The sequence below is a fragment of the Micromesistius poutassou genome (genome assembly GCF_964030765.1).
Source record: "Micromesistius poutassou genome assembly, chromosome: 24".
Taxonomy (NCBI): domain Eukaryota; kingdom Metazoa; phylum Chordata; class Actinopteri; order Gadiformes; family Gadidae; genus Micromesistius; species Micromesistius poutassou.
Window position 1 is genome coordinate 5,101,771 of NC_140294.1, and position 12,095 is coordinate 5,113,865.

General features: G+C 41.7%; 1 protein-coding gene across 1 annotated transcript; it reads left to right on the plus strand.

Annotated features, from left to right (window-relative positions):
• Positions 1 to 3,982: 3,982 nt before the first annotated feature.
• LOC311369794 (sterile alpha motif domain-containing protein 3-like) lies at positions 3,983 to 5,785 on the plus strand (the record flags this gene model as incomplete). Its single annotated transcript, XM_084487990.1, is given in 5 exon segments — positions 3,983 to 4,321; positions 4,325 to 4,432; positions 4,584 to 4,751; positions 4,941 to 5,036; positions 5,471 to 5,785. Coding segments are annotated over 5 exon segments (1,026 nt in total).
• Positions 5,786 to 12,095: the final 6,310 nt, after the last annotated feature.

Genomic DNA, 12,095 nt, shown 5'->3' on the forward strand with positions numbered 1-12,095 from the left:
GCGTCAGTAGCTTGACACTTTGGGATCGACTGAAAAGATCATTAACGGGACAATTTATAAATTGAAGTATTTATAATATGACACTCTTTGAATGCTTTTAATTGTTCATTTTCAGATCAGTTAATGCCTTTGCATCTATCTGTTCCAGTTTCAAGAAGTCAGAGTTAAGGAAGATAACTGGCGATGTGATAAAGATACCAGGTAATCCAATGAATGTGAATTCTTCTATGAACCACCCCTCTTTCTCACCCCCCCTTTCTGTCTTAATACCAATAACTTCAATTGCTCTCCCATATACACGTATTGTCGTTTATTCTACTTGCCTGTTTGATCTAAATATAGCTTTTTGCTGTATTCAAGTCAACAATTCATGAATGTGTTCTGTTCATAAATACAATTTTTCCTAATTGATATTTAATATTTGGCACTGCACAGATCATATTTTTGCTTAACTTTGTATTGGCTTGCAAAAAGATGATTGGTCTAAAAACGAGTCCAAGATGGACGAATAAGTCTACTTATGCTATTTCCCATCTATAGACGTTATATAAAACAAATAGTTTTGGGGAAAACATGTCATTTTAAAGCAGTGTTAGCTGTACCATGATCATGTTTTGGTAAGCTAATAGTTTTATATTGTGGTCTAAACTTTGTCTTTTTTTTTCTTTGCTTTTTAGGTCGCTGGTTCAAGAATGATCTGGAACTGTAAGTTGTGCGCCACTTCTTTCACCTCCAGAATACAGTTATTTAGACACTACAGGCTGCAGCAGAGCCACTATTCCAGAATCAGCCCTCTTCCATGCCTCTACACTGATTGCATTTGTACATTTCAGACACTTAATGCACTGAGTACTCATCTGTCAAGATATACAGCACAACCTAGCAGTTGTACAGAGCAAAGTCAGGGGACTGTGTTATTTAAATGCCCTTTATGCACATATCAGCAACCCTTTTCTAAAACAGATTTTTTCAGTCATCTCAGAAAGCATTTGAAAAATCATGAAACAGTGACGTGCCCATATAAGGATTGCAGCTATCGCACAAATGTGTACTCCTCATTCAATTCCCATAAAAGTAGAGAACACCAAGAAGGTGTTCTTGCATCAGACTTTCAAACTGATATTGTCAGTGAGGCACCCCATAATCTTCAACCCAGTATTTCTGAGGAAACAAGTGATTTGCATGAAGAATGCCCAGGCCCGAGCAGAGAAGTGGGGAATGATCAGTGTGACACTGGCAGTCTAAGAAATCAACTTAAAAGAAACGTATCTTCCTTATTCTTAAAGATGCAGGCTATCCTCCATGTCTCAAACACAGCTACTCAGGAAATAGTAGACCACTTGAATCAGATCTTCTCCTTATCTGAGCCGTTGATCAAAGAGGCAGTTGGTGACATACTGCAAAGAAATGGTCACATTATTACAGAACCTACACTGAGTGAAGTTGTTACTGCTGTCATGGACTGCAATGTTCTGGCTACATCAACCTCTAAAAGGTGCCGAGTTGAGTTCACACAAGCGCAGAAAAACCTTTATTGAGCGCAACTATCCTTATGTAATGCCAGTGGAATATCAGTTGGAGGAACCTGGACATACCAGCATGTATGTTCCTATCCTTTCGATGATTCAAGAGTTGTTTAAAAACACAGACATTCTTAACAAGATTACTGAAACAAATACTGCATCTGGTCAATATCTATCATGCTCCAATGGCTCTCATTTCCTTAAAAATGAGTTGCTGTCAACGGGGATCTCGTCCTACCACTCCAGCTATATATTGATGATCTTGAAATTTGCAATCCGCTTGGCACAAAACGCAAAATTCACAAATTTTGCGCTGTATATTGGGTCCTCGCTAATGTCCCACCAAAATACAGATCAGCATTACATGCTATACAGCTAACAATACTTGTAAAAGTAACGGACGTCCGTAAGTATGGATATGCAGCTGTACTTGCGCCATTGCTGAGTGATGTTCATACCTTGGAAAAAGACGGTGTCTTCATCGAAAGAGTTGGTCAGAATGTCAGAGGCACTGTATTTTGTGTTTCTGCTGACAATTTGGCTGCTCATGGATTAGGTGGCTTTGTAGAGTCATTTAGAACAGGCCATGTTTGCAGATTCTTTATGGGCTCAGTTGAACAGTTTCAAGTAACTGAAGTTAGAGAGAGGAAGTTTCCTCAGAGAACCAAAGCTAGCCATGACTTGCATGTGCAAACTGTGCAAGAAAGTGACACTTTGAGCAGCCACTTTGGTGTTAAAGGTGGCTGTGCCTTGCGAGAATCCCTGAATTACTTCCATACAATCACAGGGTTTCCTCCTGATATACTCCACGGAAGGTATCGTTCCCATGGAGCTTTCTCTTTGTATTAAAGAGATGATCCGGCAGAAGTACTTCACTTTAGAGTATTTGAACAACAAGATTACCTCATTCCCATATCAGCACACTGATAAAGTGGATAGGCCTCAGCCACCTCCCAAAACGTTTCTTTCTCGAGGAACGATTGGAGGTAATGGACATGAAAATGCCACTCTGCTCTGACTTCTTCCATTGCTTGTTGGCAGTGTAGTACCAGAGGGTGATAAGGCGTTTTGATGGAGCTGAAAGAGGTGGTAGAGTTAGCATTGTGCCCATCATTTACTGATGAAACCTTGGACTATTTTGAGTGCAAAATCAGTGATCATAGACAGGCACTGCTAGAGGTTTTCCCTGAGGTTAGGCTCCATCCTAAACATCATTATGTGGAGCACTATCCTGCTCTAATCAAGAGCTTTGGGCCCTTGCTGCACGTTTGAACCATGCGGTTTGAGCCCAAGCACTGCTTTTTCAAAAGAGTGGTGCATGACGCTCAAAACTTAAAAAATATTTTGAAGACGATGGCAATCAGACACCAACACATGATGGCATATGATCTTGCTGCACCATCATTTTTCAAGCCAAAAACTCAGGCATCCAGGATTGAATCTGTTCTGATTTCAGCTCTACCAGAGGTTGCTCAAGTACACATTAGCGCACAAACAACTAGTGACACAATCTACAAGACATCAAATGTGACCATTGATGGCACAGACTATGTCTGTGGAATGTTTCTGTCTGTAGGAGTCAGCGGCGGACTGTCCAAATTTAGCAAAATAGAACAGATCTTCCTTGTAAATCACAATGTATCTTTTCTATGTTGTGATTAGGACTCCTGGTATGTAGAACATCTACTGTCCTATGAGCTGTCAACTGCAAACACAAGCCTGTCAATCCACCTGCATTCTTGTCTGAATGATACAGTCCCTCTCTCAGCATACAAAATAGATGGCTCACTGCTGCTGACCCTCAAGCGCTTCATTCAAGTGAGACATAACTGAGTTCATGTAATTGTTCAGTTATTGTCTTTATTCACTTTGTAGAATTTAAATTTATATGGTACTCTTATTTTACCCTCTTTACAACCTGATTTTGTCTTTTCAATAGCACAATGGCAGCTGCATCCCCACAACCAATGATTCTTCGTGTTGTAGAGCAAGACCTGGTTAGAAAATTAAAACTCAGCTCACGACCAGCCAGTGTTGATGCACTGATCAACATTATAAAACATTATATTATAAAACAGCTGGAAATCGACCTTGACTTTGAGTTGCTTTATGAAGATCCAGACTTCGACGGGAAACGTACTTCCCTTGCAGACATTGAGGAATTGCCGCAAAAAGCTGTTGTGCACATCTCGCTTTCACAAGACTCAAGCTCTATTGCATCTACCGTTGCACTTTCAGATGTGTCATCTCCAGAGCGTCTCAGCAGGTGGCCTCAAGGTCCTTTTCCAGTTCCAACATTTGCGTTTGATGTAGAACTGAAACTTTGCAATGGAAATGCGGAATATGAGAAGAACGATACTCAACTTAAGATGTCAAGAGACCTAAAGCACGACATTTTAGACAAACTTGCATCTGTTATGTATGGGTTTAAAGCTTACCCAAGCGATAAAGAGATCGCAATGGCTGCTGAGGCTCTTGTAGCCAAACATCCCTGTTTGAAGGAAGCCGGTTCTGAGAGTGGCTGGAATGGCTGGAAATACAGCATCAAGTTTAAGATGGGCAATTATAGGAACAAGATGAGACGAGCTGGATGTCAAGAGGTCACTGTAAATTCTGGAAAAAGAAGTAGAAGTAATCCTGAAAACGAACCTTCACATTCCAACATTAAAAGACCTAAGCGAGCAGAAGTAAACTTCCTACCCAACTTTGCCCAAGGAAAGGATCCTTCAATTCTTGAGCAGTTGAGGCAATCAATTGTTGATGAAAACAAGAAGACTGAGAAGAACCTGCCCCTCATTTGAAAGATGATGGAGACCACATTTCCCCTACGCCGGCAGACCATAGTGATGTCCTCCCCACCAGTCAACGAGCTTATGGACCTCTGGCCTGCTCTCAAAATGGAGTCTGAGGTAATATGGATCAGTTATTTTAAAGTGAAAATTAGATTCTTACTCATTTGGCTGCTATTTTCTGCTTTATAAATGTGTGCTGGATTCTTCAAATTGAACTTTTTTTTTAAAAGTTGTGTTGCTGTATTCTCCTGCTGTTATTTCAATCTAGTTGTATGCAGAGTTCCAGCGGATTACGAATCAGAACCTGCCCAACACATTCTTTGCTGAGCTTGACCGCCATCTTCCTCGACTGATGACCTTATTCAGACAGAAGGCATCAAAAACTGGAAAGACAGCAGATGCTCTGGCTGAAATTTTAAAAATCCACGATGAACAGGTAAATAGATTATTACACATTCCATATGTTGAACCAGTGGTTAATCAACTTTGTGTTTGCCATTTGTCTGATTGCATTAAATATGTTTTATTTGTTATTTGTGGACATATGTTCTGATTGGACTGTTTAAAATCAGCTTTGTTCAGTAAACTCTTCTGTGTATATACAATTCTGTTTTTATCTGAATAGGAAATCCATGACATCCACACCAAGCGCACTACGGTTCTCCACTGCCTTCCTGTGTATCTGCGAGAGGACGTTTCTGGATTTTTCAGAACCTGCACTTTGAGTCTCCTTAAGTCACTAACAGATTCTTATGTGTATTATGTTAGTGTTCTAACAGATTAACAGTTAATCAAAAAAACGAACATGTTTTAGGACTTACCTTTTATAGTCTACCCAAACAGTTTTCGTGTGTAGTCTGTTTTCTTTCTCCTCACTATAAAGGAACTGTATTGGCATTTTATTCAAAGTAATAAGATTTCCTGTAAATGTCCTTTAGCTTGGTTTCAGTCTCCCACACCACTTAGATTCTATGGTAATTTGGCTGATTTATGTGTGCAGAACATCAATCTTATGTTTTTCACCTCTTGAAATGAGAGGCTTTGTTCCCAGGTCTCCCTTATTGGATTTCATTGGGATTTGGTTAAAGAAAGATAAATTATGTCTTCTGTTCCATGTGTTAGTTTGTGATTAGTATCTCTTTTTCATTCTTTCAGGACGAGTCTGATGAGCCAGAGCTTGATGTTGTTGCAGTGGGCCTCCTTACTGTCATCGGTGACCATGCCACAGTCCAAAGTCCAGTTCACTACCACCCTGTGAGAATCTCTGTCATCATTGAAAATGATGCCGTGGTCAGCCTCCCCAAGATTGCCGATGCCTTCCTGGTAATCTTTGGACTAATCTATGCACACCTCAGCTATCCGAAAAAACTGAGCAACACTTTTGAATTCACTCAAAAGATTTTACTTGGTCTAGAAGGTGGTAAACTGTCACCCAGGTTGCAGACCCTCAAGAATGAGTTGATGATGTAGAAACTCTGAAAGAGCAGCATTCCAGACATTATAAAAGGCTAGTTTAAAGTTGACCTTTGCCTCAAAAGTTACTGCACTACTCTGCAGGTGTTCAGCCAATACACAATATGCCTATTTTTCGTAAGGCTAATGTTTTGTATGATTCAATGTTGTTTTTAACCATTGTGGGCTCCAAATTTCACTTTGCATTTGCATTTTAGAGTTTAGAGTGAAGATGTTCTTAAAGGTTGCATCAGCGATTCTAGGCCGAAACATGAATGATCACATTCATCTGATCTTTCCTCATGATCCACTAGCTGCCCGCCTCATAAGCAGACCGTCAGAAAAACGCGTCTCTGTAGGCAGCCTGTGCTCCGAGATCACACACAAAAACAAATGCTACTACCAACCACTCCAAACCAAAATAAATATTCCAACCAATCACCGACAAGGGGTAGGTGTTTGCCTCCACAACACCCACCCCTCGTCAGTGATTGGTTGGAATATTTATTTTGGTAACACAAAAACAAATGCTACTACCAACCACTCCAAACCAAAATAAATATTCCAACCAATCACTGACGAGGGGTGGATGTTGTGGAGGCAAACACCTACCCCTTGTCGCACAGCCAACGCACTGTATCTGCTCTGTATCAACGCACTGTAAAATGCTCAATGATTTGAGTAGCTGGTGTGACAGCGAAAGTTATAATCATACATTGGCCCTATATACCAACATTAAAGCAGCTCACCAGAGGGGTGTTCCAAGAACGGAGGTTTAACAAACACAGAGTTAACGCTGAACTCTAGGTTGTCCGATCCTGTGCCGACTAACCCAGAGCTGTCGGTTCCACAGCACCGGTTATGAATTAGTTCAATCAACACGGGGTTGGTTAACACAGGGTTGTGCGCGTTCATGGCAAACCTATAAAGACGTGATGTATGGATCATGGAAATCCTGATCAAAATGGCGAAACGGGCCGCATATTTTACCGATCAAGGTACTAATTATTCTTTTTCCTCCCTCAGCAACTAAAGAATAAAAATGATGGAAGAAAAGTGTTTTTTTTAATTGTTTTTTATTTAAATGATTTCTGCAAATGTGGTCTCGCATCCTTTGTCAGCCCTTACAAACATTTGCGAATGTGTTCCTCCTCGAGGAACGGGTAAAGTGGGGAGGCATCTCTTTGCGCAGAGTGGCTATATTGTGGAGGACGGCGCATGCAACAATTACATCGCATGCCCGTTCCGGACAAACTCTTAGTCCACGTAGGCATTGGAATCTGGACTTCAATATCCAGAATGTATTTTCAATCTTAACGCGGGTTCTGCTGTGTGCCAGGTTAAATGTTGTCTGTGGTCCAGGAGCGGGATTAGGGTACGGGGTGATGAGCGTCGGGAGGCATTGATACCCTCGATCTCCTAGGAGATCCCCATCGAATTGCCCTGCGATCAAATACAAACTTTGAGCTATCTTGCACAAGCACAACAATTATATGAGGTCTATGATATGTTCATAATGCAACGCACCCTGTTGAAATGTATTGCTCACATTGGATGTGTGCCATCAATGCACCCAATTACATTAGGAAATCCTGAAATATAACACCCAGATGAAAAGTCAACAAGGATAATTTCGGAGCCATTTGGGAACACTTAAAGTAGATAATGCTGACCTGCAAGTTGGTGAAACTCCATGAAGTTACGCAACAACCGCTTCAGCGCAAGACAGACGCACGGAGCGGCAGACGGTATGCCTATGTGCTCAGCATCTCCTACACTGTACAAAAAGCTACCCGTCGCAAAAAAACGGAAAGCTATGCAAATTGTTTGTAGTGAACTGAGGGCAGATCCACGATTGGTAACATTTGCAATGTAGGGTTGGAGAAGGCTATTTAAATATATCAAAGAATCACGTGAAAAACTATATCTCTCCAGCAAAAAGTCATCCGGAAAGGACAATATGTCGAGCCGTGGTCTAATTAATCTCTCTGTGAATTGCACAAATTATTTGCGCTCCGATATCAATAGGCGAACACGTAAAAGCTGCGATAAACGTGGGTTTAAATAGCCTACTCTGAGCAAAACCGGGTTATCTTCCAAACTTAACCTGCGCAAAACCTGCTCCGACCAGGTTTGATTGAGAGCATATGTTTCCATAGCAACTTACATGCCGTGGTCATTTTGGAACGGAAAACCTAGGGTTGCCGCTAAACCTGGGTTAACTTAGCTGGGTAAGTGATAAAACCGGCTTTGTGGAACACCCCTCAGCTTGCCTTAGGTAGGTTCCAAACACAAAGCAAAAAGAAGAAGATATAAAGGCTACCCGGAAAGTAATTGAACTCACAAAAAGGAAATTTGCAAGTGCACACAAATCCAATCCAAATATCCAAATATTACTATTTTATATTTTACTTGAGATCCCAAAATGTCACACAGTATTCTTTCTTTACTGAGCTTGTACATAGTAAGAGAACATGGGGTGACAAGTTCTAAACTGATCTCAGAGTGGGTTGGTTGTCTATATATTTTTTTATTAAAAAATTTCTGATGCTTTTGTTGCATATTTCTAATATATGTTTTACTTGAGACCCCAAAGACATCCTGCCTTCGGTCAGTATTCTTTGAAAAATGTGATTGTCTTGTAATGTGTGAACCCATAAAGATGAATGATTTTTGTTGATTGATGGATACATTGACTTCATTAGAATTCCATTTAAGTACTGTGTTTGTTACAAAATTACAAACAAGATCAGATATTGGAAGAAGAGAGCAGAGAATCCTTTAACAACACACACACACACACACGATATAACCTTGGGCCGGTGTGTGTGTGTATGTGTGCATCGCACTGTTTCTTGTATACTGTTTATATGTTTTACTTGAAGGTGTCTGTCCGACATGAAACTGGCTTTAATTGTCATTAGTTTTTTATAATGTGAGTTGACTTAGGACATCCCGAACAAAGTCAACATTTACGGAACAAAAGCTGAATGCTACTTAACCAAAATAAACATTAACTTAGTGTTCATAGCATTTAATTTCCCCTTGGGGATGAATGAAGTGCTTTGAATTGAATTTGAATTTTCAAGTAAAGTGTTACCAGTAGCAGACTTTTTTCTCTCTCTCTCTCTCTCTCTCTCTCTCTCTCTCTCTCTCTCTCTCTCTCTCTCTCTCTCTCTCTCTCTCTCTCTCTCTCTCTCTCTCTCTCTCTCTCTCTCTCTCTCTCTCTCTCTCTCTCTCTCTCTCTCTCTCTCTCTCTCTCTCTCTCTCTCTCTCTCTCAGAGCTTAAAGCATGAAATCATACTGTGGCTGAAATCATCAAAAAGTCATTATATATGACTATCTACAATCAAATGTACTTGCCCACATCTGATTTCAGGCACAGTGCCTGCAAATTAAATAGTATATTGTAGTATTTTTGAAAATGCTTACTTAAACTCTGTCGCCTTTCCTGCTGCAACACTTCACTGGGTCACTGGGCAGCGGCATGGCCACCGCCTCAAAATGAATGCCCTTGGGGAAAGCGCCCCAACTGAATGGCAGAGCTCCTTTGCTTCACCTTGAATAACAAAAAGGTAAAACAGAAAATAAATTTGAAAAGAATGAACACAGCTTTCGATACACTGTTATGTTAAAGTGAATTTTTCAACTACATAGCCACATAACAAACGTTTTGTTACACCACGTCCGGCTACATGGTCCAACACCCCCATCTAGTGGCCGCTTGTCGCCACTGGTCCTCATTCTCCCAACACACATGTCTGCAATCTGCAATCTCCATTCCCTACTTCAGTCGGTGATCTTCTATCAGCCAGCGCCAGTTCGTCGTATACAACTACCAAGTTCGTATCGGTCCTACCAGCATTATTTGAGTCTAGTTCAGTTTCCCTGACTTCCTCGTAACCCTTTTCCCTGTCCTCTAGTTCTCCGTTCTGTCTACCGTTGCCGAACACCTGCATGCCTGACCACCCGCCTGCCGCCGAACCCTTGCCTGCTTGACCGCCTGCCCGTTACCGGACCCTCGCCTACCTGACCACCCGCCTGCCACCGGACCCTTGCCTGCTTGACCACCTGCCCGTTACCAGACCCTTGCCTGCCTGACCACCTGCCTGTCGCCGGACCCTTGCCTGCCTGCCCGTTGCCGGACCCTTGCCTGCCTGACCACCCGCCTGTCACCGGACCCTTACCTGCCTGACTGCCTGCCCGTTAACGAATTCTCGCCTGCCTGACTACCCCTTGGTTCCAATAAATCCCACTTCCTTTCACCCTGTCTCCACCTCCCTGTGTCCAGTGTTTGGGTGTCCTTGGAGTCAGGCGGTGGGGGATGGAGGGCCGGTGGAGTGGTCGGGGGGAAATATGGTTATTTTTGGCCCTGGAAAGTAACAGCAAAAATTCAGATGAATATCTGGAAGTGACTGGATAGGGGTTGATTCATTTTGTTAAAAGTATGGATAAATGGATGAACATAAATGGTAGATGAAGCTGTGAAATTTAGTGAAATTTAGAAACTAAAATGTATTCAGGTTAACCCTTACCTCTTGTTAAAACAGGCATCTTCTCAGAATATAGACCTACATAATGAAAGAGTAAAGGGTTAGCAATATACAGTTAAATACACCCAACTATACAGTTTAAGAACATTACTTCAAATGCCTTGCAGTTATCTGAGATCAACAAGTGGATAGCTAGTTTTACAAAGTAGCAGACTGTCTCAGATTAAGCCAGCATTACAAAACAGCCCAGAAGTCAGTCGGTATGTCTAGATGCCTTCAAGTTATCTACTTGCTTGATGCTTTTGAGTAAGCCAGTATAATAGCATTGCCAAAGTTACCTTTCAGTTCTCTAAAATCCAACAGGCTGCTTCAGAGGTATCCAGTATGATAAAGCATGCTGCCAGTCTGTCTTATGCTACCTATGACTAGATGCCTTCCAGTCATCTACATGCTGGATGTTAGCCAGGCTTGCGAAGTTAGTTCGAAGTCAGTATCTCAAAGCGCAACACTGGCGTTATTCGACCCATAGCCCTGTTGTTCAAGGTCACCCAGTTCTGCGGATAGGAAAAACAATGACAACATTTAGTTCCATGTAGAGAAAATCTTGGCCTGGCAGCTAAAGCTAACCAGGTAGCTGCCGGGCCACAATTGGTCTATGTTGTACAAAATGTTCTCATGTTTTTTTTCTACTAACAGGGCTAGTAACAGCTTACGAGTTACGCTTTTACCTACTTATGTCTAGATGCCTTACAGCTATCTAGCAACTATGGGGTGCCTGTTTCCCCCAGTATTACAACATTATCCAAACGACCTTGCAGTTACTAGTCTGTCTTAATCTATATATGATGCTTTAGCCTTCCCAGTAATGCATTTTTACAAAGTCAACGTCGTTCAAGCTGCCTTCCAATTATCTACAATTAAACAGGCTGCCTCAGGGTATGCACCATGGACATGTTGCAGCATTGTGGGGCTGTATAGAGCACATGGAAAACAAGTCGGCGCAGAAGCACTCTTAAGAGGTTAATGTGCACCTCACTTAGAACAGGTAGTTGCTAGTTATTTTAATATTGACTGTAATTGAGCTAACCATGACTTTAAAGAGTTAGCTAAAAATGAATTGGCTGCCTGGAAGTTTGCTAGCGCTAACGGCTAGTCCATTAATAGTAAACCATATCCTTGATAAACATACTTGCCACCATAATTTGAATGTCCACCACTGATATTTATAACACATTTACTGCACTTGTGCTAACCATGACTTTAAAAAGTAAAAAGAACAGCGAGCAAGCGCCAGGGACATTATGCTAGGGAGTGTGACTTGCAAGGAGGGAGACGGCCCGGAGCGGCGGTGAATGCGGAGCCAGCCGGCGGCGGCGAGCGGTCCGGGGAGGAGCAGGACGAGGACATTGCATACTTGCCACCATAATTTGAATGTCCACCACTGATATTTATAACACATTTACTGCACTTGTGCTAACCATGACTTTAAAAAGTAAAAAGAACAGACCTAGCTTAGGTGTCTGTTCAGTCAAGAAACACAATAAAAACCGTAACAGTTAGTTCTGGCTATATTTCAAAGGACACAAAACTTACATTTTGAAATATTGTCAAAATCGAAAAAATTGTAAGGTCAAAATACTGTCATTAAATATCTACTTAACTTACCAGTGTAGAGCTCACTCAATGGAGAAAGAGCGAAAGATGGAACAATTTTAAATCTAGCAGCAGTGCTGTGATTGGCTGAAACTGTTGGGGGCGGGGAGTGCGCTGCCCCCAACAGCCTGGAGTCCAGGCTGCGCTGCCTTGAAGGCTCCGTTGGGGGCACAAAACACCAT